This window comes from Salvelinus fontinalis, chromosome 21 (genome assembly GCF_029448725.1).
Source record: "Salvelinus fontinalis isolate EN_2023a chromosome 21, ASM2944872v1, whole genome shotgun sequence".
NCBI classification, from domain to species: domain Eukaryota; kingdom Metazoa; phylum Chordata; class Actinopteri; order Salmoniformes; family Salmonidae; genus Salvelinus; species Salvelinus fontinalis.
In genome coordinates this window covers 29,709,269-29,734,568 of record NC_074685.1, presented here as the reverse complement: position 1 = coordinate 29,734,568, position 25,300 = coordinate 29,709,269, and the positions used below count along the sequence as shown (strand labels likewise).

The 25,300-nt window shown below is 42.7% G+C and overlaps 1 protein-coding gene across 3 annotated transcripts; it reads right to left on the bottom strand.

Moving 5' to 3' along the window:
* Positions 1-260: 260 nt before the first annotated feature.
* LOC129818601 (histone-lysine N-methyltransferase SETD1B-A-like) lies at positions 261-25,006 on the bottom strand. Of its 3 annotated transcripts, XM_055874666.1 has the most exons (18): positions 22,860-23,716; positions 22,525-22,679; positions 22,151-22,249; positions 21,444-21,714; positions 18,633-18,742; positions 13,047-14,180; positions 8,143-8,886; positions 7,374-7,544; positions 6,972-7,256; positions 6,724-6,805; positions 6,196-6,624; positions 5,907-6,077; positions 4,705-5,474; positions 4,245-4,412; positions 3,936-4,061; positions 3,703-3,822; positions 3,393-3,530; positions 261-3,272 (listed from the first exon to the last, which is right to left on the bottom strand). In XM_055874666.1, exons 1-18 carry the CDS (start codon positions 22,918-22,920, stop codon positions 3,099-3,101), a joined length of 5,208 nt encoding a protein of 1,735 aa, XP_055730641.1. In that variant the 5' UTR covers positions 22,921-23,716; the 3' UTR covers positions 261-3,098. The 3 variants fall into 3 exon arrangements, with proteins under 3 accessions (XP_055730641.1, XP_055730640.1, XP_055730639.1); XM_055874665.1 differs by lacking the exon at positions 22,860-23,716 and adding an exon at positions 24,880-25,006 and having other exon boundaries at positions 4,705-6,077; XM_055874664.1 differs by having other exon boundaries at positions 4,705-6,077.
* Between the last annotated feature and the right edge of the window lie 294 nt (positions 25,007-25,300).

Here is a 25,300-nt window from a genome sequence, read left to right as displayed (position 1 = left end):
TGACAGACAGTAGGACATTGTTTTATCAAAAGGACAACATTTCTCCATTTCTGAATGTTGGTTTATTCATGTTGCTTATTATGGGTGAAGGTATGCAGGCATTCTCCATTGACGTTTCCAACATGATGGAAAAGTTATTTGTCCAACGTCCTGTGTGTCAGTTGATACTAATGGTTTACTGTACATAAACAATCATCCAGTAATTGCTGTCTGAGCACTGAAATTTAATGTATTAACTCAATCATTTGAAAAAAAATGCCTTTATTTTCTATGATTTTATTTTTCATACATTTGTTGTGTAATAAATAGACATGAGGAACAGGCTGATGATTCCACCCCATTCCCATGTCATTTCTGCACCATGTTTTTTTCTTTCTCCACACTGCAAACAGGTTTTCATAGAATTTACAACAAAAAATACTAAATAAAGCTTGACACAAGCTGAAAATACTGCCACCAGCTTCACCAGCTCTGTCTGACACAGATCTCTCAGCTGTATTTCTGTAGCAAATCCCCCGGAACAAAAATATATATATATATTCACAGTTAAAGTATTTATTCATTTTAAGATTACAAAGGAAATGGGCAGAAAAAAATGAAGACGTTTCTACAAGAAACAATCTTTCAAAGGGAAGTGGAGATTTTTTCTCTGTACAAGATGCACCTTTCCTTTAAATAAACAATTAAATCCATGTTTTTTTTTAAGATAAATTTTTTTTTTTTACTGATCCCTGAAAAGACCACTTCAAATACTCAATATTTTTTGTTAAAAAATAAAGATGCATCATTTTATGTATTCCCCATGACGATAGATTAAAAAAAAAAAGCTTCAGGTATTTTTCTATACAAGTGATCCTGTACAATATAAACATCACGGTTGTTAAAAAAAGCACTATGAACTATCCGACTGAATGAGAAGCAATGAATTACTTGGTCGTCAGACTTCTGATTGGCTCGGAGGGCGTAAGCAGAAGTGCAAGCATCCAGTGCATTCAAAAACAGCAATGATTCATGAAACTGAATGACAAGAGACAAACACACACAGAAGATTGAAGCTTGGGGTTCTTAGTGTGGTGGTGATAGTGCAAGGTCTATTGGGTTGTTTTACATTAGAAACACTTCTGTATGCCGAGTAGAATACTGAACTTGTACCGTGAGGGACCAGACATGTTACAAAGAAGCACCATGGGGTGAGAACACCTAAACCAGTAAATCACCAACACACCACCAGCCAGTAAAATAAAAACAATGTCACGTAAACCACACACATTCATGTCATACAATACAAACACATTCACACAGGCGAAAGTAGACAGCATTTCATAATAGTGCATGCGCATTAACACAGTTGCAAGCGGCAGATTTCAGAAACACTTTTGCCCTGTAGTCATGGAAACCCCAGAAGCGTAGACATGTATATGACACTTGTGATTTAACTTACGTTTATAAACGGCCTTCTTTTCTAGCCGCACCCCCACAGTCCAAGGCTTTTGTCAAGGTAATTATAATGTAAAAAGTTCCTCTTAACTGCAGTCATGTGAGAACATTGGAATTACATTTACCTAGGTTTCACCTATTTTTACTATCATTTTCCTGTTGTCAACTTTATAGAGCATTGAATAAATGCTTCTCTCAAGATTTAACACTGGAAATGCAATGGACATCTGTATGGCTTCCAGACAACGTTGGATAAGCTTTAGGAATAAATCTAAGCATGACGAAAAGCCTAAACCTAATAATACTAGTTCAAATTGCTATTCACTCATCAGCTGTACGGATCGGAACCCTTCCTTAGAACAGTCTTTTAAATGGTCAATCACCTCTATAACATGGTAACCTCAGCAACCAGATTGACATGGATGGATGTCATGTTGGAGGTAAGAAGGCATCATGAAGTCAAAACATTTCAATACAATCTGCATCAGCAGTCTCACTGTGCAGGGATAACAACGTTTGCTATGGAAGGAATGATGTGCCTATGGTTGCTTTTGGAAACACTATACTACACTATGGTGTAAAGGTTCAATTGTGTTCAACTTTTTAAGGAACCCATCTTGCATTATATTCCCATTCCCTATTTCTACAGTATGGCCTACAGAGGGCAGTACATTCACTCATTGCAAGCAAAATACAATAGCGTTTTTGGGGGAAGACAAGACAGTACGAAGGGTCATTTCTGAATGACAACAAAGGATGGCAAAACCATTGGAATAACATTTGACAAATCTCTGAAAACGTATTCCTTCATGTTTAAATAAAGTAACAGACAGCAGCATACTCTATATTGTTTGCTGGAATGAGCAGGTGTGGATTCATCTGCACTCCAGTGACCTCCACATGTTGGTGAATTGATGACACAATGACTCATTCTGTAGCTTCAATTACATCAGTTTTCTGCATTTACTATGAAAACAAAAAGGGTGGGTTAAGCAAATGGAGGCATCCCCGCAGACATCTCCTTGGGTGGCAAACCCAGTTCTCAAGACCCCAAACCTACTTCCTGTATGTGCCACTATGACCACCAAAATGGTGAGAATAGTGTCATCTCCCGCGGGGGAAGCGGTGTCCCTCCCACGGCCAAGTGTTTTCATTGTGCGCGTCAACAGTATTAATGAGCAGCTAGAAGTGTGTGTGTACATAGAAAATGGGGGGCTACGTTCTCCGTAAAGCTTATGAGAAAAGCTGGAGTAGGTAAAACTGTACAAGCCAAGACCAGACCTGGGGGGGAACCATGCTGAACAGAACACAAAACAATTAAGGGTGCTACACCAGGAAGCCAGATGGTGTACAGCATTGTGGAAATTCAAAGGGTCACTGGCAGAGTAGTAGAAAACCCATGTTTATGTCCATTTTAAAGAGCACCTGGAATAGTAAACAATCTTGAGTAAATATCTGCGTGTATAAAAAGAGTCCCAGACAGGTAGCTGCACTGTATCCAGACGGCGGGTTGTTTCTCCTGGTTCTTCCACCCCTCCTCTTTTGTCCTTGTGTTTTTAGCATGGTGTCTCTGCGTGTGTGTCCAGGGAATGGGGGAACAACGTTGGTTGGTAACAGTGCTTGTTGTTTTCCGGGAGTTTCCCCTTGGCCAGGGACTAACGTTAGTTCAACGTTCCCCTACAGTTCTCTGCCCCACACAAGCAGGGGATCTTCTCGTCCTCGATGGGGAACTTGTAGTCGTAGGTGATCTCCTCGTTGACATTGATGGGTTGTCGGGAGTAGATGACGATCTTCTTCTGGGACTCCACTGTGATCACCTTAGCGTAGCAGTTGGGCTGAGAAGACGAACAAAACAGAGGTGTTAGCGTCAACGTGTTTGCTAGCCTAGCAATGTGAAATTGGGTCAACGAATTGACATTGACTAGATTCAGTTTTGATTGAGAGGAGACACTTACATTGCAGCTGTGGTTGATGAAGCGGGCGAAGTTGCCACACTTGGTGGCGTCTATGATGGTGTCGTGGTCCACACGGAACATGTAGCTGCTCCCGATGCCCTCGTCCTCGTAGCGCTTCTCCCTCATGTCAGCAATCACCTGGTCATAGGATTGGATGGGTTTACACTTAGCCTGCTTAACAGTCACCTGTAGGACATGACGATTTGCAGCCGGCACAAAGTACACCTTTGTGTTGTCGGATAATCTCTAGAATGCTTCCCATCTGCGCATAACCTCCCTCAGACTGAGGAGACAGTTGTGTTCTACTCACCTGCCGGATGTTCTGACCCACGTACTCAATCACCATCTCGTCAGCAGCAATTGGCTCCATAGCAAACAAACCCCAGTCGTGGATATGCGACTTACAGAACCGAATCTTCTTCTTACGGAACTGGGGAAAGAGTTTAAAAAAACAGGACAAATTGAAGTGACAGTATTGCATTGACACATTAACAAGAGTAAAATAACAGTGGTTGTGTGTGGGCTGTGTTTGGCCTTTGGTACCTTCAGCTGGTTGAACTTGAGCAGGTCGCTGTCACAGCTGAAAGAGGACAGCAGGCGGCGCTGTTCAGACCTCCGCTCAGAGCCAGCTCTGGTGGAGACCAGGGGCTGCGCGGGAATGCTCTTGCCCTGCAGAGAGACAGAGGAAGGGAGAGAAGGAGATTGAATGACAGAGGGGAAATTAAGAAGGAAGACACAATGAGCTCCTACTCAAGGCAAACGGACGCGTCGAGACACACAAACGCACAGATAAACAGACACCCTTGCTGATGTGAACTCAAGGCCATCAGCCCACTCTCTGCTGAAACCCACCTGCATGTCTATGGGCCCCTCCTCCAGCAGGTGCTTGTTGCTGTTGAGGTATTTGATCTTGTCCTTCTTGTCGATCTTGTAGTAGCCCTCGCTACGGGCACAGCCAGTCATGTGATCCCTCATGCCATCGTCCCTCCTCTTCCTCTTCACCGCTGGGATATTGGTAGGTACAGGGGAGTCAAGGGAAATCATTCTAAAAGGCTTTCGGAGAAGGCTAAACCTTGGGTTGGTCGAACCATGACCAAGCATTTCTAAATGTACAACTATCTAATTTGCTTGATGACTAAGCAATACCAAAAAGAACAATAAAGGAACAACACTTCAGGACAAAAACAGACTAACTTGTTTGTATTCGAGTAGAGAGGCAGCAGATGGCCCTATCATTGCTATACAGTTAAAGGCAAATATGAATGTACTAGCAATAAAATGGGCAGTAATATTATCAACAGTAAAGGATATGAGGGTGCTGGACCCACAGCGTGTCGTTGAGCCAGTCGTTGCCGTTGTCCTGCTGCAGCAGCTTGTCGTAGGTGACCTGCAGGTGCCGGATGTCCTCCTCATCGATGCCGTCGTTCCAGATGTCGTACAGGATGGTCATCTCCTCAAACTCCGAGCGTGGACGTGGAACGTAGTGGGGCCGTGGCGGCGTGGTCGCGGGGGAGTGGCTGTCCAGCAGCAGCTTTTCACACCCTCGCCGCACCTTACGGGCAGGCTTCTGCACACGCTCCTCTTCTTCATAGGAGAGGAACCGGTCGTCAAGGGGCAGAGCCGTATGCGGCTCTGGCTCCCCTTCCCGGAAGTCCAGGCCCACTGTGGAGGAGTCTAGCTCAACGTAGCCGGGGATGTCAGGAAGAGTGGCTGCAGCAGCCGTGTCTGCAGAGAGTTCTCTGAGCTGGGCATCGTGAGGCAAAGAGGGGGGCATGGAGGTGGGAGTCGCCAAGAGCTCCATAGGCTCAGTCTTAGGAGAAGTCAGTGCTGCCAGAGCTGCAGCCTTTTTACTCTTGGGTCTCCCAGGCTTCCTCTTAGGCGGGGTTATGTCTGGGGGCACTGGGAGGTCTAAGGCCGGGACAGCTGGCAGGTCTTTTGGCACGCTGGTTAAGGCCTGTCCCTGGAGGGAGCCGGGGGGCAAGGTCTGACTGGCCAAGGTGCTGAGTGGAGGCTCCTTGAACAGCGGGCTTTCTGAAGAGGCTTTCCGGTGGATGGGAAGGCCAGCAGCCAGGGCTGTGGGGTCTGGGAAGACAGGGGTAAAGGTCAGATCTCTGCCGGGGGTTCGGGGGATACCTGCACTCAGGACAGGGGACTGGGCAGGGTAGGAGAAGGGGCTGCCGGATATGTGGGGGGAGCTGAGGCTGACCAGGCTGCTGCCAGTCAGAGGGGCATCGCTGCCAGGCGTGACGGGCACGTTCTCGGTGCTGTTCTGGGACTTGCCCAGGCCCCTTGCCCGGTCCATCAGGTCCTTGCCAGGCGTGACGGGCACATCCTCGTCTGTGGACAGCCTGGCCCTAAAGGGGAGGGGGAGGTCCGGCATGGAGCCGGGAGGCGGTAGCAGGAGGGAGTGGCCTCCCATGGCTGGGTAAGGGGGGAGGGGGAGGTGCATAGGTGGGACTACTAGGGATCTTAGGAGGGCTGTGTCGGGCTCCAGGGATGTGGAAGCCCCTCTACCTGGCATACAGGGCAGATCCTTGTCCTCTGTGTGGGCCTTGGGTCGAGAGTCCTGGTCGCTGTCAGCCAGGGAGCCTGTCGGGGTGGGCGGCCGCAGGTTAGTAACATCATCCTGGGGCTCTGTCTTCAATACAGGGATGGCGACTTCCAGGTCAAGGTCCGACTCCTCAGCTGAAAGACAACCAACATGTCATGACAATCTGTCAGTTAAAATATGCAGAGTGTAACATCTGAAATGGCATCTGAAACACAAAGCTTGTGTGTTTAGGTAACAGGAGAGGGTTAAGACCTGGGACTCCTTTGGGTGAAGGGGGCCGGAGGTCCTCCAGGTTGGTCCGGCCAGGCTCCACTGCTCCCGCCACCTCGCTGAGGGATCTGTGGTTGGGCTTGAGCTTCAGCCCCTCCCTAGGCCTCTGGTCTTCCTCTAAACAAGCCAGCTCGGAGGGCTCGTCCTCTGGGGGAGGACCTAAGGGAGTGCTGGGCGCCTTGGGCTCCACCTCCTCCTCAGATGAGGAAGACGAAGAAGAGGATGAGGACGAAGATGTCCGAACCCGGTCCTCGTCTTTATCCGGTAGACTCTCCACATCTACCGCCGCCTCCTCCTCCTCCTCTTCCTCCTCTTCTTCTGCCTCCTCCTCTGAACTGGAATCATAGTCAGAGGAGTCCCCACTCGCAGAGGAATCAGAGACAACTTTCGAGGATGCTGAACTGGCAACGTCTGTGGGAGCGAGGAGGAGAGAGAATAGGACAAGTTACAGAGGCAGAGTTTACATATAGTACCAAATAACTATGGTCTTTGACATAAGCGTGGATTTACCCTCATCCGACGACTCCGATGATTCATCATCACTGGTTGAGGCCGCCTCATCTTCGTCTTCGTCCTCATCCTCTCCACTCTCCTGAAAGGTCCAATCACAGAGGTTAAAAGCTATAAAAACATTGGTCTACAGTATGATGCCTCAGGTTGCCTTCTCCCAATGAGCTGAAGCACCTGTTGAAGGTTGTGGTGGTTAACAGTTCATCTACCATTCTAGGACATGTGGTCCTGATTGATTGACAGCTCACCTTGCCCGATGACAACCTCTCAGAGGCCTCTGTCTCGTCAGGCTCCTCCTCCCTATCGGACAGAGACTCCTCTTTCCCAGAAGTCTCTACTTCCTCCTCTCCCTCGCTGTCCAGCTCCAGCGGCCGCGCATGTCGCCTCCGTAATGCCGCGCTGTCCTCGTCCATCCTGGACCCGTCTTCTGGAAGCTCCGCTATGTCCTCCAGCTCATCGTCCACAGGCGTGGAGGGTCGCGCTCGCTTAGTGTCCCCGGTGGAGGTGGCATCAGGAGGGTCCTTCCTCTTCACCTGAAGAAACACACACACATTAATCATCTCTGACAAACACAATTGTTGAACGATTTTACAAAGCACCAGAGCCCTTTAGACATATTCTTAATCAATCCTAAAAGTGGCTGGTGGTACCTTGAAGGAGGGCAGGCGGATGGCTCCTCGGAGGCCGATGCCCAGGCCCATACCCTCATAGCCTAGGCCTTCTCCCTTGTTCCAGTTCTCCAGTAGACTGGAGCCCATGGTCTCTTTGGGCTTGGGCTTCTCCTTCTCCTCCTCGCCAGCCTTCACCGGGGTCAGGGACACCTGGGGGATGAACAACAACATGGTACTCACAAGCCTGTTTGCTATCTGGCTAGTTAACACAGGAGAATACCTAGATTGAATAGTCATGTCATTACAATTAAATGGTAGCTAGAGTTTGTGAAATAGCAAAGTACAACAGCCTAGCCAGTTCACACAGCAATGTCCTTTGCACTCAACGATTTCACCCATTTCAATTAACCAAACTCAATCAACTAACCAAATTCTCTAAATATATAGCTCTGATATACCTACCTTGTTGTCAAAAGTCCATCATTTCAACGCATTCAAATAAATTCTCACTCATAACCTTCGACTTCGCAAAAATATGAGGTTAGTTGAGCTTTTCTGATACAAAACATTCCAGGAGTTCTAAATGAGGCATTCCTAAAAACATACATTTTGTATCCAAGCAACAATGGCCACAAAAAGACTGAGGGATATATATTTGAGCTAAACCAACATTGACAGGCCGGTGCTTAGTTAAAAAAAAAAATATATAATAATACTTATTTTTTTTAATCCACATAATCTCAGAATTGACTGTTCACGTGAGACTGAAGTGAGACTATTTAGGAGCTGGATTTGAAGTATGACTCACCTTGGCTGAGTGTTCTTTTTTATCCCACCACTCGTCAAAGGCCCTAAAGGCTACCACCTCCACCATCTTACGGTTGAGGTCCCTCTTCATGATGGCCTTCAGCTCCTTGACGATGACCAGCAGCACCCCTTCCACAGTGGCCTTGTGAGGATCCTCCTTCTTAGCCTCGTAGCCCGGTGGAGGAACGGCAGGGTTGAACTTGGGCATGCTAGGATGGGGCCAAGGTTGCTGCCCGTGGCCCCCTGCACTGGCAGCTGGGGTGCTACTCATGGACAAGGGTATGTAGGGACCCCCAAACTGCATGGCTGCTGACCCAGCTGAAGCCGTCCCTCCTGTGTTCATGAAGGGTGGGTAGGGGTAGGGCCCCCGGGTCTGGGCCATGCGACTCAGCATTTGGGTCTGCATCTGGAAGGACATGTGAACGCTGCCCCATTGAGGCAGGCAGCTCATCAGCTCCAACTGCATCATGGGCACCATGCCATGGGGGTAGAGGTGAGGCAGCATGGGGTGGGGGACTCCAGATGCCAGGTGTGGGCCCGGAACGGCAGAGAGGTGGTGTGGAAGACCGAAGCCCGCTTGGGGAGGTAGAGGATGAAAGCCGGGGGGTGGGAGGGGCATAGACTGCATGGGGGACACAGCAGAGTGGACCACGATGCCTTTGGCACAGTCGCCACTGTGCGTGGGCGTGCCTGGCATGTCGTCCTCATCCGAGATCTCCATGTCTTCCCCAGAAGACTGATGGCTCTGTGGGAGAGGGAAAGGACAAGGTGTTAGGACATCTCTATACAGTACATGACCTGATAGAGTCAAATGGGAAGCTTCCACACAATGAGCACAGGTCCCAGCTTCTCTACTCATCCCTACAGACCCGTTTCCCGAGCCGTGTCATGAAAAGTTGCACGTGCACTTTGACATCAGAAATATTTTTGTTTACCAAGCAGTGGATGCAAATCACATGCCACTTCAAATGCAGCTTAACAAACACTTTATCAGATAGTTATCGTCTACAACATTATAAATACACCACATTACCAAAAGTATATGGACACCTGCTAGTCAAACATCTCATTCCAAAAATCATCTGCATTAATATGGAGTTGATCCCCCCTTTGCTGCCACAACAGCCTCCACTCTTCTGGGAAGACTTTCCACTAGATGTTGGAACATTGCTGCGGGGACTTGCTTCCATTCAGCCACAAGAGCATTAGTGAGGTCGGGCACTGACTGGGCGATTAGGCCTGGCTCTCAGACAGCGTTCCAATTCATCCCAAAGGTGTTCAATGGGGTTGAGGCCCAATTAGGCCTATGTCACTCATTATTACAGTGCATTCGGAAAGTATTCAGACACCTTTTCTTTTTCCACATTTTGTTACGTTACAGCCTTATTCTAAAATGGATTAAATAGTCCCCCCCCCCCCACCCCACACACACAATACCCCATAACGACAAAGCAAAAACTGGTTTTTAGATATTTTTTATCAATTAGTATATTTGAGTTTGACCACAAAACTCCTTGCTCTGTCTTTTCTGGTAGATTAAATTGAAATTGCAACCAACTTTCTATGGCTTATTTTAAAAATAATGATATTTGAGAGATGATTTCCTTTTAAAATAACTGAAAGTGAAAGGTTGCAATCTGAATCAAGGGAAAAAGGCCTTTCTTGAACATGGGGGGAGACATTTTTACTAATCTACTAGAGAACCAGTTTGGATTTAAGCATAACTTTTGCATGACTGAAGCCTTTAGTGAGAGGTCTAATGCTTTAATATTTAATCATTTCTGCCCTCCGAATTCATATTTATTATATAAATAGGCTCGTTTAATTTTGTCTAGCTTGCCGTTCCAAATAACATTTTATATTTTTTTCTCATATAATTTAAACAAATGTTCGCTAGGTGTAGGCATAAGCAAGTAGGTAATCTGGGATATGACTAAAGGGTTAATCAGGGTGATTTTTCCACAAAAGGTATTTACCTTTCCATGGTAGCAAGATCTTATCTACTTTTGCTAACTTTCTATTTAAAAAAAAAAAAAAAACTTATTGGAGTGCGATCATATATTTATTTTATATGTATACTGAGTATATCCACATCATACCTTTTTATTGGTAAATTACATGGTAAAGTAAAAGTAGAATTTTTTTGTGATTCAATACATATGTATCATAATCATAATTTGGTTGAAATCCAGAGAGGTTAGAAAAAGTATCTATATCCTCTATGAGGCTGTGGATTTAAAAGAAGATGAATCATCAGCGTACAATGACACCTTTGTTTTTAAGGACTGTATTTCTAATCCCTTGATATTATTGTTGGATCGGATTTTAATAGCTAACATTTTGATGGCTATAATAAATAGATACGCTGATAGTGGACAACCTTGGTTTACTCCTCTTGACAGTTTTACATTTTCTGAGAAGTAGCCATTATTTACTATTTTACACCAGGGTTACTATACACAACTTTAACCCATTTTACAAGAGATTCCCCAAATTGGAAATATTCCAGACATTTATATAGAAACTCCAGTCGTACTTTATCAAAAGCCTTTTCAAAGTCTGCTATGAATAGCAGGCCTGGTTTCCCAGATTTTTCATAGTGTTCTATTGTTTACAGTACTTGCCTTATATTTTCTCCAATGTATCGTCCATGTAAAAAACCTGTCTGATTAGAGTTAATAATGTCCGACAATACCTATGCGCTATACATTTTGCATCACAACACTGAAGGCCTCCAATTTTTTTTAATGGACTGGATCTTTCTATTTCCCACTTGTATCCTGTTTCAGTAATAATGAAATCAGACCTTAAGTGTCTGATAATCTACCATTTTTATAGGAGTGGTTAAAACATGCTAATAACGGTCCTCTGAGTATATCAAAAAGGTTTAGTATACCTCAACTGGTATGCCATCCAGCCCTGGAGTTTTACTGGACTTAAAGGCTTTAATTGCATCAAGAAGTTCCTCCTCTGTAATTTCACCTTCACATGAGTATTTCTGTATGGCTGTTGATATTACATTATTAATAGATGGAGGCAACAAATAAAAACATATGCTTAAAGTACTTTGCTTCCTCTTTCAAAATGTAATTTGGTGAATCATAGGTGACCCCGTCATTTGTAAGAAGTTTTAGTCAATTATTTTTTTGGTAGCATTTCTACGATGAAGATTAAAAAAAAAATATATATATATTTTGTATTTTTCCCCCATTTTCCATCCAGTATGCTTTATTATAATATATTACACTTAATCTTCGTTGAATAAGTTCCTCAATTTCTTTTTGTTTTTCCTCTAACTTATTCTGAGCCTCTATGGTATTGTTTTTATTGCCATCTATCTGTTCTGTTGGACCTAAGACTTACCAACTCAGACTTTTGCTAATATGTTCAGTCTCCCCAAAAAGCTTGTCCATTTCACGTAACATCCATAACGCACTTCTTAATTGCTTTATTTCGCTAACATGTCAATATTTACAGGTCCACTTTTTTGGGGTATACACTCCCCCAAGGGCTACTATTAACGCACAAATCAAAAGTTTCATTTACATTTTGCCTGTCCATTCTGTGAGACATTAAAGTAGTGATGTGTGAAAAATGCAATGCCCAAAACACCGGAATCACCCTAGTAACTTAAATGGATTCTGAACACAAGCGTGAATAAAATGACAAAATGTTTCCCCCAACCCATTAATAATAGCCATCATTGTTAAACAAACCATATCTGGGTGGCAATGAAATCCTGATTCATGAAGCAAACAAAATCACAAAGACTTAAAAAGCCTGGGGAGTGGCGTGTGTGTGCCAAACTGGTGATATTATTGAAATGTTTGCTTTGTGATAACATGAAACATACAGGGCTGTGGCCAATCCTGAATGTCAGGCTCAACAGAACCAGTAAGTGTTGAGTGTTGAATGGGGCCAACTGCCAGCAGACTGTGTCCCATGAGCATTAAAAAGAGGAAGTGAAAGTGTTTTCTATTCCCCAACAGCAGGAGTCCGATTTCTCTTTCCCAGTCACATCACTGGGTGTGGGTCTACTACTCCCAGGGCACAAGCTAGCTACAAACAGTGAGTATCAAACATGAGGAAAATAACTGTTTACTCATCAAGAGAATAATTAATTCCTAAAGTATTTTTCTTTGACTATCAAAGACTAGTTGAACCGATAGGTACCCTATTAGGCCCTAAAAGTGTACCGCAACTGTACTGCCACTTACTTTGCCTGTCAAATTGCTCTGGGATCAGGTTTTAAAGCCTTTGTTTGATGTTTCTCTGATACATGTCCACACTTTGGAGGGCTGGCTGCAATGTTTAATTGTGCTATGTAGAGAATTAACTAGCAACTTTAGGAGCTTTGCATTTGTTTCAAAATGATTAATACATGGTTTTTAAACACAAAGCCAAACAAACAGAAAGACCATGGAAACAGATTGTCAAAGTACATGACGAGTGTATGAAGTGTATTTCTTTGAGAGTTCTGATGGCAGGTGAAAAACAAACTACTGTATCACAGTAGTACTGTATGACGTGTATTTCTTTGAGAATTCTGATGGCAGGTGAAAAACAAACTACTGTATCACAGTAGGTTGTTGATAACTTCACAGCATACCAAGTTTGGAAGAAACCCATATAATAAGTCACTGTTTACTGTGAAACCAGTATAAACCATTTCCTCTGGTAGCACAAGAATGAAACAAGACAAAGTGCAGGCCTATGTTTACTTCCTGTGCCCCCTCTATAACTGCCAAATAGATCAGGCTGCAAGCAGACATCTCCATAGCAATACTACTACTCTGGCAAATAACATGTCATGTATGGAATGGACCCTCTATTCACCCTTTCCATCCCTAACTTTCTAAAAACAGTGCATCTACCCAAAGTTAGGATGATACTGTTCGTTCTTACCTCCAATTTGTCTGTGGGTGTGTGGTTTCCGAGGCGACCATCCTTCAGGTCACTGGTGTTCATCCCATGGAGATGGTCTGGGGAGATGACCCTCTCGAGGAGCAAGCCTGTTCCTGGGATGGGCTCCTCATCATCGGAGTCAGGCAGGGGCGTGGGGCTGACGTCCTCCAGGCCTGTGCTAGAGGGCCGAGAGGTGTGGGTGCCCCCATAAGGAGGGATGGGGGACAGCTGAGAGGAAGAGGAGGAGATGGGGCTCCCCTCCATACGCACCTCAGTGTCTGATGAGTCGCCTCCAGGAAGGAAGGGAAGCTTTGTCCTTTTCTCCTTGAGCAGCATCTCGATACGGGAGTCCAGGCTATTTCGCTCTGACTCCAGCGTCGGGGTGCCGGGAGAAGGTGGGCAGTGCTCTAGTTTCCGGGCAAGGGGGGTGCTGGGGTGGGCCTTGGGTTCAGGTGGGGGTTCTGGAATGGGGGGAGTACCTGGCTTATCCTTGACTGGCATGAAGTCAGTGGCAGGGGCCATGGGGGGCTGGGGGGGTCTCCGGTACTCCGCCTCCCGCTGGACGGGCTGGTGGATCGGAGGTTCTGAGGGGGGGAACGCAGGGGGCATGGGGGCCTGCTGGTAGGGGGAGAAGGCTGACTTAAAGCTGGCACTGGTAGGGGGAGGAGGTGTGTGGGCAAAGGATGAGGCAGAGGGAGGGGGTTCAGGTGGTGCAGGTTGGTGCTGCTTAAAGGCAGACTGATCAAAATTGCCTCGGTAAGAGGAGGAGGATGAGGAGGATCCCGATCCCCCAGCACCATGGACGTAGCGCCTCTCCGGTCTCCGGTTGTAGGCATCCTGGAACTTGCTCTCGTGTCTGCGAGACTTGTAGCTTCCGGAGCCTTCGGCCCGGCTAGACTGGTAGGCTGGGGTGCCCTGTCTGCTGGAATAGCTGGAGTCCTGAGAGAAGGGGGTGCTGGTCTGGCGAGGGGTATGAGGGGTGCCCTGGGACTGCGGCGTGTCTTGCCTTAGGCTAGAGTAAGCCGTGTCCTGGGACAGTGGTGTGGTGTTGGTGGCGGCGCCGCTGGGGATCACTGTGCCTCCCACTGCAGCAGATGAGCTGCTCTCAGAGAGCCGGCGCAAGGGTTCACAGGCCTGGGGAGGGACACACCAAAATCTGCTTAGGAAACACACTCACAGAAGGCAGTGATAAAACAGTCGGGTCCAATTAATTAAATTATTGCCACCCTTGATAAAGATGAGCAAAACAAAATAACCGTATAAATACAAATACTGAGCTTTATTGTGCAGTATGCTAAAAAGAAAATTGGGTAATTATTATTTCATACTAATACAATTGCTCAGAGAAATATATTTTAACAAGCAATACATATTTTTCTCAAAAAGATAGGTCAAAATTATTGGCACCCCTGTTTTGAATATCTCACCTTGCAAGGAAAATGCCACAGCCTTTTTATAAAAAGGTTTAATGAGATTGGAGAACACAGGGATCTTAGACCATTCCTCCATACATAATCTTTCTAGATCCTTGATATCCTTAGTCTGCGCTTATGGACTGCCCTCTGTAGCTAGGTTTCCATCCAATGGGCGACATATTTGCATGCAAATATTCTCAAATCTGCATAAAGAAAAGGTATGCATTTACCCACCAGTGGTGTGTTTCCACAAAACTGACTTGCGGATTTAATTATTATTATTTTTTTTACGTGTGATGACGTAGTGCACAGAAAATGTCATTTTTTCACTTACATTTTCATGTACTGAATAAAAATATAAAGGTCAATGTGTTTCCATCGCATGTCAACTAGTTTAACAAAAACTGTAGCGTTAAATAACTCATGTCTGGTCTTGGCAAGGGGGCTCTAGCCAAGAACTAGCAGATACAGTGCGGGTAGGCAAGTCTGCATGAGATTATTTTGGATAAGAGCAAGAATATTTGAATTTATCAAATGGCAGTGAAGCATCATGGCATCAGAATATGACCCTAGATATTTATTGGAAAGGAGCATCAAGCTCATCACCATGAACTTTCACCACCCTGTGAAGTCTATTAACCTGCATGGTTTCTCGAGTCGTAGTGGAAAGACCACACACACCATATCATCGCGTGACTCCAAGTTTACCTCGACATGATGGTTATTATTGAAATATTTGCACATGAAGGCATTTCTACTGCCATTTCTCACATAATAATTTTACAGACAAAAGGATCCCATGTCGAACGAACAATTAAAATCGGTCGGCATTTAGAAAATTGTACCGAAATCGCCTGTTTCCATCACAGATTTTTTTAAATTATACGATACGAGTTTATTTGCATAAAAACTGTGGATGGAAACATGGTTTGTGTGGCCATAGAGATCCACTTCCATGTAATCTGACCATTGCACAGATGCAAATCCAAGTGTCTATCCCGTTTAGCAATCTCCAGGCGTTTACATTTGTTGGATGACATGAAGATAGAGCTCTTTGGCCACGCACACCAGTGGTAGGTTTGGCGTCACAAGAAAAATGCATATGAAGAAAAGAACCCCATACCTACTGTAAAATATGGTTGTGGATCTTTTATCTTATGGAGCCATTTTGCTTCCACTGGTCCTGGGGCCCTTGTTAAGGTCAACAGCATCATGAACTTTAACCAGTACTAGGGCATTTTAGCCCCCAAAAAATGGTTTCCTCTACCATGAGGCTGAAACTTGGCCATAAGGGGATCTTCAAGCAAGACAATAACCAAGAACACATCAAAATCCACAAAAATCCACATTTTACAATAGCTATCTCAGTCTTCGGCTTGAACCCCATTGAAAATCTGTGGTTTGAATGGAAGAGGACAGTCCATATGCCTGGGGCGTAAATTGGTTATGGCAGTCGCCATACCCTAGCTCAACACCAACAATGTAAAATAGGCTACTAAATCATTCTAATCCCGATTAAAAGGCAAATGCAGTTTAGCAGTATTAGCGGGTTGAATCCCCCCCGTCACTTTGCCATACCCTAGGTTTAGCTGAAATGACGTCCCTGCCATAAGCGCAGACAAAGGATATCAAGGATCTGGAAAGATTCTGTACAGAGGAATGGTTCAAGATCCCACCCAGTGTGTTCTCCAAACTCAAATATATATATATTTTTTTTAAAGGCTCAGTGTCATTATCCGCACATGGTGAGGTATTGAAAAACAGAGGTGCCCTTCATTTTGACTCCCATTAAAATAAAATATTCCTTGTAAATAAAATGTGCATACAATACAGGTCAGTATTTGTATTATTTATTTTATACAATATTTTTTTGCTAATCAAGGGTGCCAATAACTTTGGGCCTGACTGTATATAACATGAGATTATCAGCACCAGAGTTATGATTTCACTTAACAGGCCAACAGTTATATCTAAAGATGTATGGTCAAATTTGAGTTTTGCAACACTTCCCAATATGTATTAAATAAAACAGCTAAAGACAGCCTAGCAGTGCTTGCAGGAGCAGTTGGGCAGTAGGGCTACAGCTCAAAGTACAGGCAGCCCCTTTTCTCTGCAGGCAGGCAGGCAGACGTTCTTGACAACATTCCTTCCTGGGCCCCATTTTACCACCTGCTGCACTGATAGAGATTGGAGATAAGGGTGTCAGTTTAGATTGGCTAGGGGTTCACTGGGACTCACTTGAGTACAGGGCAATAACAATTATCCCTTTCATACACAGACCGAAATCCCACTAATTTACCATGCTTACTTCTTTTTACATGCTTTTTGTTAGATCTGAAAGGTGTAGGGGGTAAAATACAACATAGCAAATGAAAAGCCACCTAAAGACCTAGACATGATTCCTGCATTTTCAGACCATGTAACCAAAATACAGGTATTGTGTCTGTGTAAATGGTTCTGTGCTTTTTTTGTAGGTAAATTCATTAACATGACGGCAGGTAGCCTAGTGGTTAGAGCGTTGGACTAGTAACCGAAAGGTTGCAAGATCGAATCCCTGAGCTGACAAGGTAAAAATCTGTCGTTCTGCCCCTGAACAAGGCAGTTAACCCACTCTTCCTAGGCCGTCATTGAAAATAAGAATTTGTTCTTAACTGACTTGCTTAGTTAAATAAAGGTAAAATAAAATGTAACACCTTCCTAATTTGAAATGCCAACAGCCCCCATGATTTTACAACACACACCACTCATCACAATTTGCAAACGTGGTAAAGGGGCTGTATGAAAGGAGGTTATATAAACATTGCCATATATATATATATACACAGTGGGGAGAACAAGTATTTGATAACCTGCAAAATCGGCAGTGTTTCCTACTTACAAAGCATGTAGAGGTCTGTAATTTTTATCATAGGTACTGTCCCCTTTGCAGAAAAACATCCCCAAAGAATGAAAGCATGGAGGTGGAAACATCATTCTTTGGGGATGTTTTTCTGCAAAGGGGACAGGACGACTGCACCGTATTGAGGGGAGGATGGATGGGGCCATGTATCGCGAGATCTTGGCCAACAACCTCCTTCCCTCAGGAAGAGCATTGAAGATGGGTCGTGGCTGGGTCTTCCAGCATGACAACGACCCGAAACACACAGCCAGGGCAACTAAGGAGTGGCTCCGTAAGAAGCATCTCAAGGTCCTGGAGTGGCCTAGCCAGTCTCCAAACCTGAACCCAATAGGAAATCTTTGGAGGGAGCTGAAAGTCCGTATTGCCCAGCGACAGCCCCGAAACCTGAAGGATCTGGAGAAGGTCTGTATGGAGGAGTGGGCCAAAATCCCTGCTGCAGTGTGTGCAAACCTGGTCAAGAACTACAGGAAACATATGATCTCTGTAATTGCAAACAAAGGTTTCTGTACCAAATATTAAGTTCTGCTTTTCTGATGTATCAAATACTTATGTCATGCAATAAAATGCAAATTAATTACTTAAAAATCATACAATGTGATTTTCTGGATTTTTGTTTTAGATTCCGTCTCTCACAGTTGAAGTGTACCTATGATAAATTACAGACCTCTACATGCTTTGTAAGTAGGAAAACCTGCAAAATCGGCAGTGTATCAAATACTTGTTCTCCCCACTGTATATACATATATTCTTTATTAGATGTAATAAATAACATCTGTCTGAAATGGGTAAATGACTCAGGCATAGAGCAAAATATTTCACCAAACAAACCTTTGGAAGCTGGAAAAACTACTGACAGTAATTACTTAACTAGGTCTTCAACTGAACTACATTTCTGGTGAGATACACTGGCTATTCTGCAGTATATATTGACTATGGAACATACAGGGATGATTTCTGCATTTTGAAAATTACATATCTTGAAAACTAAGTCAACAATAGACAAACACCAAAATATCATTTTTGGTTGGAGTTTTCCTTAAGTTGGGAGACTCAGGATTATGCTCAGAACTTTACAATCAATTCAAGGGACTAGGGCCTTGTCTATCAGTGGGCACTGCAGAGAGACGAGTACTACAAAAGGTACATCAAATAGAATGTTCAGACAAATTAAACATTCTTACCTTTATTGTGAGCCTGTTATGGAACACTTGCACATTTTTACAAATACAACATAAGTGCTGCTAAACAACAACACAAAAATGGTGGTCTTACCAGAAGAGCCTCTGCCAGGCTACGAGGGGACACTTCTCCTCCCACCGGAAGTGTCCGAGGGGTGAAGGTGCCATTCAGAAGTAACTGGAAGTATCGAAGGCGATTCTCTCCTGAATGGATAAGGTTAAGATACGGTACAATAAAAGTTTGGTGGCACCTTACTGAAATAGAAAATTATATTTCTCAGTTACCCTTTAGTTGACACCTTAGGTGGTGAGTAAAAAGAACATCATGCACAGCAATAAATACAAAATAATGTATATGCAATAATATGTGATATATAGGGCCTTTACACCCCTTTACTTTTCCCACATTTTGCTGTGTTACAGCCTGAATTTAAAATGGATTCAATTGAGTTGTCACTGGCCTACCCAAAATCCCCATAATGTTATAGTGGAATTATGTTGTTTGACATTTTTACAAAAAATAAATAAAATATGAAAAGCTGAAATGTCTTGAGTCAATAAGTATTCAACACCTTTGTTATGGAAAGCATACGATTCAGGAGTAAAAATATGCTTAACAATTAAAATAATAAGTTGCATGGACTCTAGGTGCAATAATAGTGTTTAACATGATTTTTGAATGACTACTTCAAGCTCTGTACCCCACACATACAGATAATTATAAGGTCCCTCAGTCAAGCAGTGAATTTCAACCACAAAGACCAGGGAGGTTTTCCAATGCATCTCAAAGAATGGCACCTATTGGTAGATGGTACAAATAAAAAATAGACATTGAATATCCCTTTGAGCATGGTGAATTTAATTATTACACTTTGGATGGTTTATCAATACACCCAGTCACTACAAAAAAAAACAAGTGTCCTTCTTAACTCAGTTGCCGGAGTGGAAGGAAACCTCTCAGGGATTTCACAATGAGGCCAATGGTGACTTTAAAACAGTTAGAGTTTAATGGTTGTGATAGTAGAAAACTGAAGATGGATCAACAACATTTTAGTTACTCCACAATACTAACCTAATTGACAGAGTGAAAAGAAGGAAGCCTGTACAGAATACAAATATTCCAAAACATGCATCCTGTTTGCAACAGCACTAAAGAAATACTGCAACAAATGTGGCAAAGCAATACACTTTCTGTCCTGAGTACAAAATTATGTTGGGGCAAATCCAATACAACACATTACTGTGTACCATTCTCCATATGTTCAAGCATAGTGGTGGCTGCATCATGTTATGGGTATGCTTGTAATCTTTAATGACGGGGGAGTTTTTCAGGATATTTTTTTTTTACTGAATGCCGCTAAGCACAGGCAAAATCCTAGTGGGAAAACCTGGTTCAGTCTGCTTTCCACCACACACTGGAAGAAGAATTCACCTTTCAGCAGGACAATAACCTAAAACACAAGGCAAAATCTATACTAGAGTTGCTTACCAAGAACACAGTGAATGTTCATGAGTGTCCAAATAACTTTTGACTTAAATCTACTTGAAAATACATGGCAGGGCCTGAAAATGGTTGTCTAGCAATGATCAACAACCAATTTGAGAGAGCCTGAAGAGTTTTGAAAAGAATAAATGGACAAATGTTGCACAATCCAGGTGTGGAAAGCTCTTAAGAGACTTACCCAGAAAGACACAGCTGTAATCGCTACCAAAGGTGCTTCTACTGACTCTGGTGTATGAATGCTTATGTAAATTAGATAGATTTGCAAACATTTATAAAAACATGTTTTCACTTTGTCATTATGTATTGTGGTATTGTGTGTAGATGGATGACAATTATATATTTTTTCATCCAACATGAATTCAGGCTGAAACACAATCAAATGTGGAATAAATCAAGGGGTATGAATACTTTCTGAAGACATTACTATTCAATTTATTTTATAAAACTTGAACAGAAAATTATGGTTTGGAGGAGTTTCTGCATGATTTATAACAAGACATTTTCTCGTGACATTTCATGGAAGTTTTAAATCAGCAGCTACACATGGATGTCATTAGCCTAATTTCAAAATTAATTTCAGGGATATATGCCTACTACTGCTGGCAGGTGAAAATATAATAACAAATTGACAGTACTCAGCAGGCCTAAGATTTTCTGCTTTATCTCCAGCCTTTCTATATAGGCTACTGAATAGGCTACCAGTAGGCCTATAAACCAAGTGCATCACTGAGCACCATCTGCTGACATGAGAGGAACCACTGTCTCTTTAAGAGAATATAACTGTTGCAGGTTCTTGATGTGTCAATTTTAAATAAGATACATGATGTCCTTCATTACCGATATTAATGGCTACAGCCAAAGATATTAAGATTGTAAAATGCAGCTAGCATGAACAGGTAAAATATTGTTTAATTATATGCTGAAATTAAGCAACTATATTTTGGCTATAGTTTAACTTATTTCAAGCCTAATTGTTTGATTATAGGCCGTCCCTGTGCACAGAAAGAAAGAAACAACTACAGGTATAACTCATTCAATGATTACTGCAATAATCAGATATAAATCAAATAAACAAGTCAAAACCGATATAGGCCTAACAGTGTTATCTGTATTTGTATTCTAGTCTAAAAAATACCGTTCTGCAGTTTGTATACCGTTTTGATGCTCGTGGGCTGAATTCCAAATCGTACTGACATTGAGATGCAATTACACTGGTAACCAAGCAACCAGAGTAAATGTATACACGTGACTAAATGTTCTCCTTCAAAAGTTTAATTAGTGACACCTTATAAATAAAGGATCAAGTTACCACATATACGTAAATGTAGTTTCTACAACAGAATTAATTGCACATTATTTATAAATACTCTCATATATTTAGCCCATGCAAAGATTGCTTACCTTTAGGATCCAGCTCCACGTGGATGATGTTGCCCATGACAGACGTGTTGTGTAGAGTCTGGACAGCATCCTTGGCTGCTTTTACAGTTCCAAAAAGAACTTTAGCTATTCCTAAATGCTTTTTGTTCTTCGGATTGTAGAGAATTTCCACCTCTTCTATGTCTCCAAATTTCTTGCACATGTCAGTCAAAAAACCTTCTCTGATGTTATCATTCAGCCTTGCAAATGTCACCTCCTTGGGTGGAACACGGCCGATGTAACATTCGTCAATCTGGAGAAATAAAATAGTTGCATTAAATGATGAATGTTACATTATTCAGGCTACAGCATATGTATCCGTTAGCCATTGAAACCTGCGTTACAGGCTTCAATGTTACAAACAAAAATAAAATGCATGTATACCTGATTAAATATCATCCTTTTAGGACAGCTGCTGTTCACATTAAAAAAAAAAAAAAATAACCACTATAGAATGGTGTTGACATAGGCTACAACATGCAAAATGTGTATTCTATAAAAGGGACAGTAGCATGTGTTGCCTGCCTGGCGCACTACATCCTAAATAAAAAACATGACACAATCAACATCAGCAAGGGGGTGTGTCTGCATACCTAAAACTTCAGAACTTTAGAAGGCTGTAACAGCCCGAAAATGTCTAAATCATTACACATTCGGTTAAGATCTTAGTGTTTAACTCATTAGCCTACCTTAAACTTCGGAACCGGCAGATCGGTCTCCTTGTACTTTGTCCAGAGACGACCGATTCTCGGGTCTCGGACGATATCGACGGGTGGCATCCCAGGGTTCTGTAGAATGAATGATAAAATGTAGCCTAACCATTCAAAGTTCTGACAAGCAGGAATATTACCGATCAATCAAGTTGATTGGAGTTTTTCCCCCACATAAACCCTTGACTGCGTTTGTAGCGACGGGATAGTGACACTTTTGATGCACTGTGTCAGGTGCAGAAAGTAACGTGTCCTGCCCACTAACAATGTACATTGTGTCAATCTTTGAGGCGAACACTATGCAACAATGTAGTGAAGGGGTTTCTCTTTTCTAATACGGATGTAACACTTACGGGCATGTTAAAAGTCGTTCCATCGTAACGATACAGTTTGTGCGATCCCTTTTTCAAAGCTGGGTCAATAATCAACTTGAAACTTCTCCAATGGTGACTTCGTTTCTCTCCCGAACTGCAAACGGGATGGTGGTTGTCCATGCCGTTCGCCAAACCTGTGTAGAAATTTCAAGAAGATGAGAACAACAGACTCGAACCCTCGTTACATTGTAGCGATAGTCTACAGTAGTAGATGCTTGCATTTGCAAATATTGAGGAAGAAAATGGGGGTCAGAAGAGTATCCCAGTAACCGAAACAGGCATTACAGAGGAAAGAAAAAAAAGAGCAGGCTTACTTGAACTCTGCTTTCTGCCATGGTCTTCGTTTAGCCTGTTTCTTTCCCCTGGCTTGGACATGATTTATCCGATCGAACGATATTTTAATAATCAAACGGCGAGATCGTTTACCTCCCACTGATTACACTACATGATTTAAAGGATACTGCCTCCTTTTTGCGAGCCAACACATATTGTGCCTCCAGTCTGGGGTTTCGGTCTCTCCCACAATACACCACTATTGAGCTTCCCTTCCCTCATACCATTCGCACTTTCGATTTGAGGTTCTTTACGTATGCGTATATTTTGGAATATTATGGGACAATTTTAAACACAAAATCACATTAATAAATCAAGATATGTATTGCATTTTAATGTAAATATTAAAAGTAATTGTATAGTAGCTATAGCTCGCACATTGGGCATGTAATAAGTGTTGAATCTACCGCCTACATTTACTCAAACGGCAAACAAGATGGACACAAGTTCTGTCTAAGCACAGATCTAGGGTCAGTATTACGTTTTAATTCCTGATTGAAAAGGTTAACCAAAAATATTTTAAAACCTGACCCTAGAGCTGTGCTAATGGTGCTTCTCAGGAAAACTGTTGGGTCTGTTTACAATATATTACGTAAATAAAACATTACTCAAAAACAGTTTGCGACTGCAGACTAGGACTACATTATAACCTATGCATTTATAGTCTGTAATACCCTTATAATATCCAAAAGCCAAATATGGGGAGATTTTAAAGTAACCATTTATCTTAGCCGACACGTTTTGCATTATTAATCTGTTCAATTGCCTTTTTGAGCTTTTGTGTTAAGTATGCTAAGGAGATGTACCATCCATTGCATGATATTTTGCAGTGCTTGGGCAATTGGCTGGTTAACAGTAGCAGTTCCACTGGCCAATCAGAGCGAAGCTCCATTTTAGCTTCTGCTATTAGAGGCACGGCTGAGGAATCCTTTAACAGTGAGCAGAAAGGGCTAAGCGCGCGCTCAGCAGCCATTTTCCTGAAATGGGACTCAATGGCCAATATGGGTTTCCTTTGTTCCAAAAGGGATCTTATACTTGATTTCCTCATCTCTTTATGGACTATGATAAATTACAATGATTCCTCATTGACAGGATTGAGAAGAAGGAAGATAAAATACTGGATGTTATCCCTTTGACATTTTTAACCTTTTTTCTCCTCTGCTTGGAATCCATCTTTGTCCTAACTAGGTCATGGCACACCCATAAAAGTATTTGTGATTCTAAAGTAAAAAATAGTGAATAAACAGCTTGTAGTTGCTATGAAGAGAAAAAGTATAATGACATTGTAATGGCATTTGCACTGTAAATGGCCATGTATGATAGCATTTGTAAATTACATTTTATTAACTTTTGTAAATTTTTAAATGTAGGAAATGTGCAGTTACTGTTATTAAAATATCACAATTCTGTTTATTCATTGACTTCTATCATACATTGATCATTTATGAGTAATGGTGTCAGTAGAATTGCCACCTCTCTTCAATACATTCATTTGCATGCTGTTTTAACTATATCCATCAGAGGCTAAGTATATTTGCTGCTCTAATGTCAGCACAAAACAGGCCAGAGAGCAAATGGCCTTTCTCAAAAATGCTGAATCTGGAAATTGGCTGTTTGTTCTCAACTAACCCCCTTTTTCTACATTAAAGAGTGGTTGCTTCACATCTTTCACATGGCAGGCTACAGCATCTAGTTACACAACAGATACCTTTAATGCCCTGAAAGTCAGTAAGTATTCTTCCTTCAAACGATGGCTCATGCACTAAATGTGTCAAATGATAAAGGTTCATAGTAAGGAGAAGGCTATAGGCCTAATTTTGGGGGGGCTTTAGACAGAACGAATGTGAGGGTAACATTTACCTGACCTTGCTTCAAGGGCATATTTTTATTTCTGTAGAATTCCAGACACAATCCTACTTATTCGTATCCCCAAAGGCTAACCACATAGATACTGAATCCAACAGGAAGCAGATGAAAAATGAAACTAATGAAAATATTTACCTTAACATTGTGACGAAATACATTTATCAGGCCTAAATGCAGGGGGAAATGGAACGTTTTCATTCCCATCTTCGGATCCTCTAATATTGGCTTAAGGGAGGGGTGGGGATGCAACACCTAAAAAGGAAGAAAACAATTAGCCCAAAACTATTTCAATTGAAGCTTTTGACTTAGTCTTTACTGCTATTTGACCAACGAATAACAAATGCTGAAAATCTTCCATCAGCATCAGTGAGAGCAGTATGCAAACCAACTCCCCTCTCTCTTCCTGAAGACAGAATTGCAGTCAAATCCCTCACCCTCGAATTTGAAGATGTTAAAAGTGAAGCTAGCTACACGACATAACATACTGCCATGGAAATCTTGTCATTTGAAAGGTAATGGTTTTTGAGCTGTCTCAAAGCATAGGCTATAGTTCTAA

Bases quoted from the DNA above. Each gene is read 5' to 3' on its own strand.
- LOC129818601 (XM_055874664.1), bottom strand. From the start codon at position 22,920: ATGTCCAAGCCAGGGGAAAGAAACAGGCTAAACGAAGACCATGGCAGA. The intron at 22,250-22,524 runs GTAAGTGTTACA...TTCATTCTACAG, and splicing joins GAACGACTTTTAACATGCCC to AACCCTGGGATGCCACCCGT. The intron at 6,625-6,723 runs GTAAATCCACGC...TCGCTCCCACAG, and splicing joins ATCGGAGTCGTCGGATGAGG to ACGTTGCCAGTTCAGCATCC.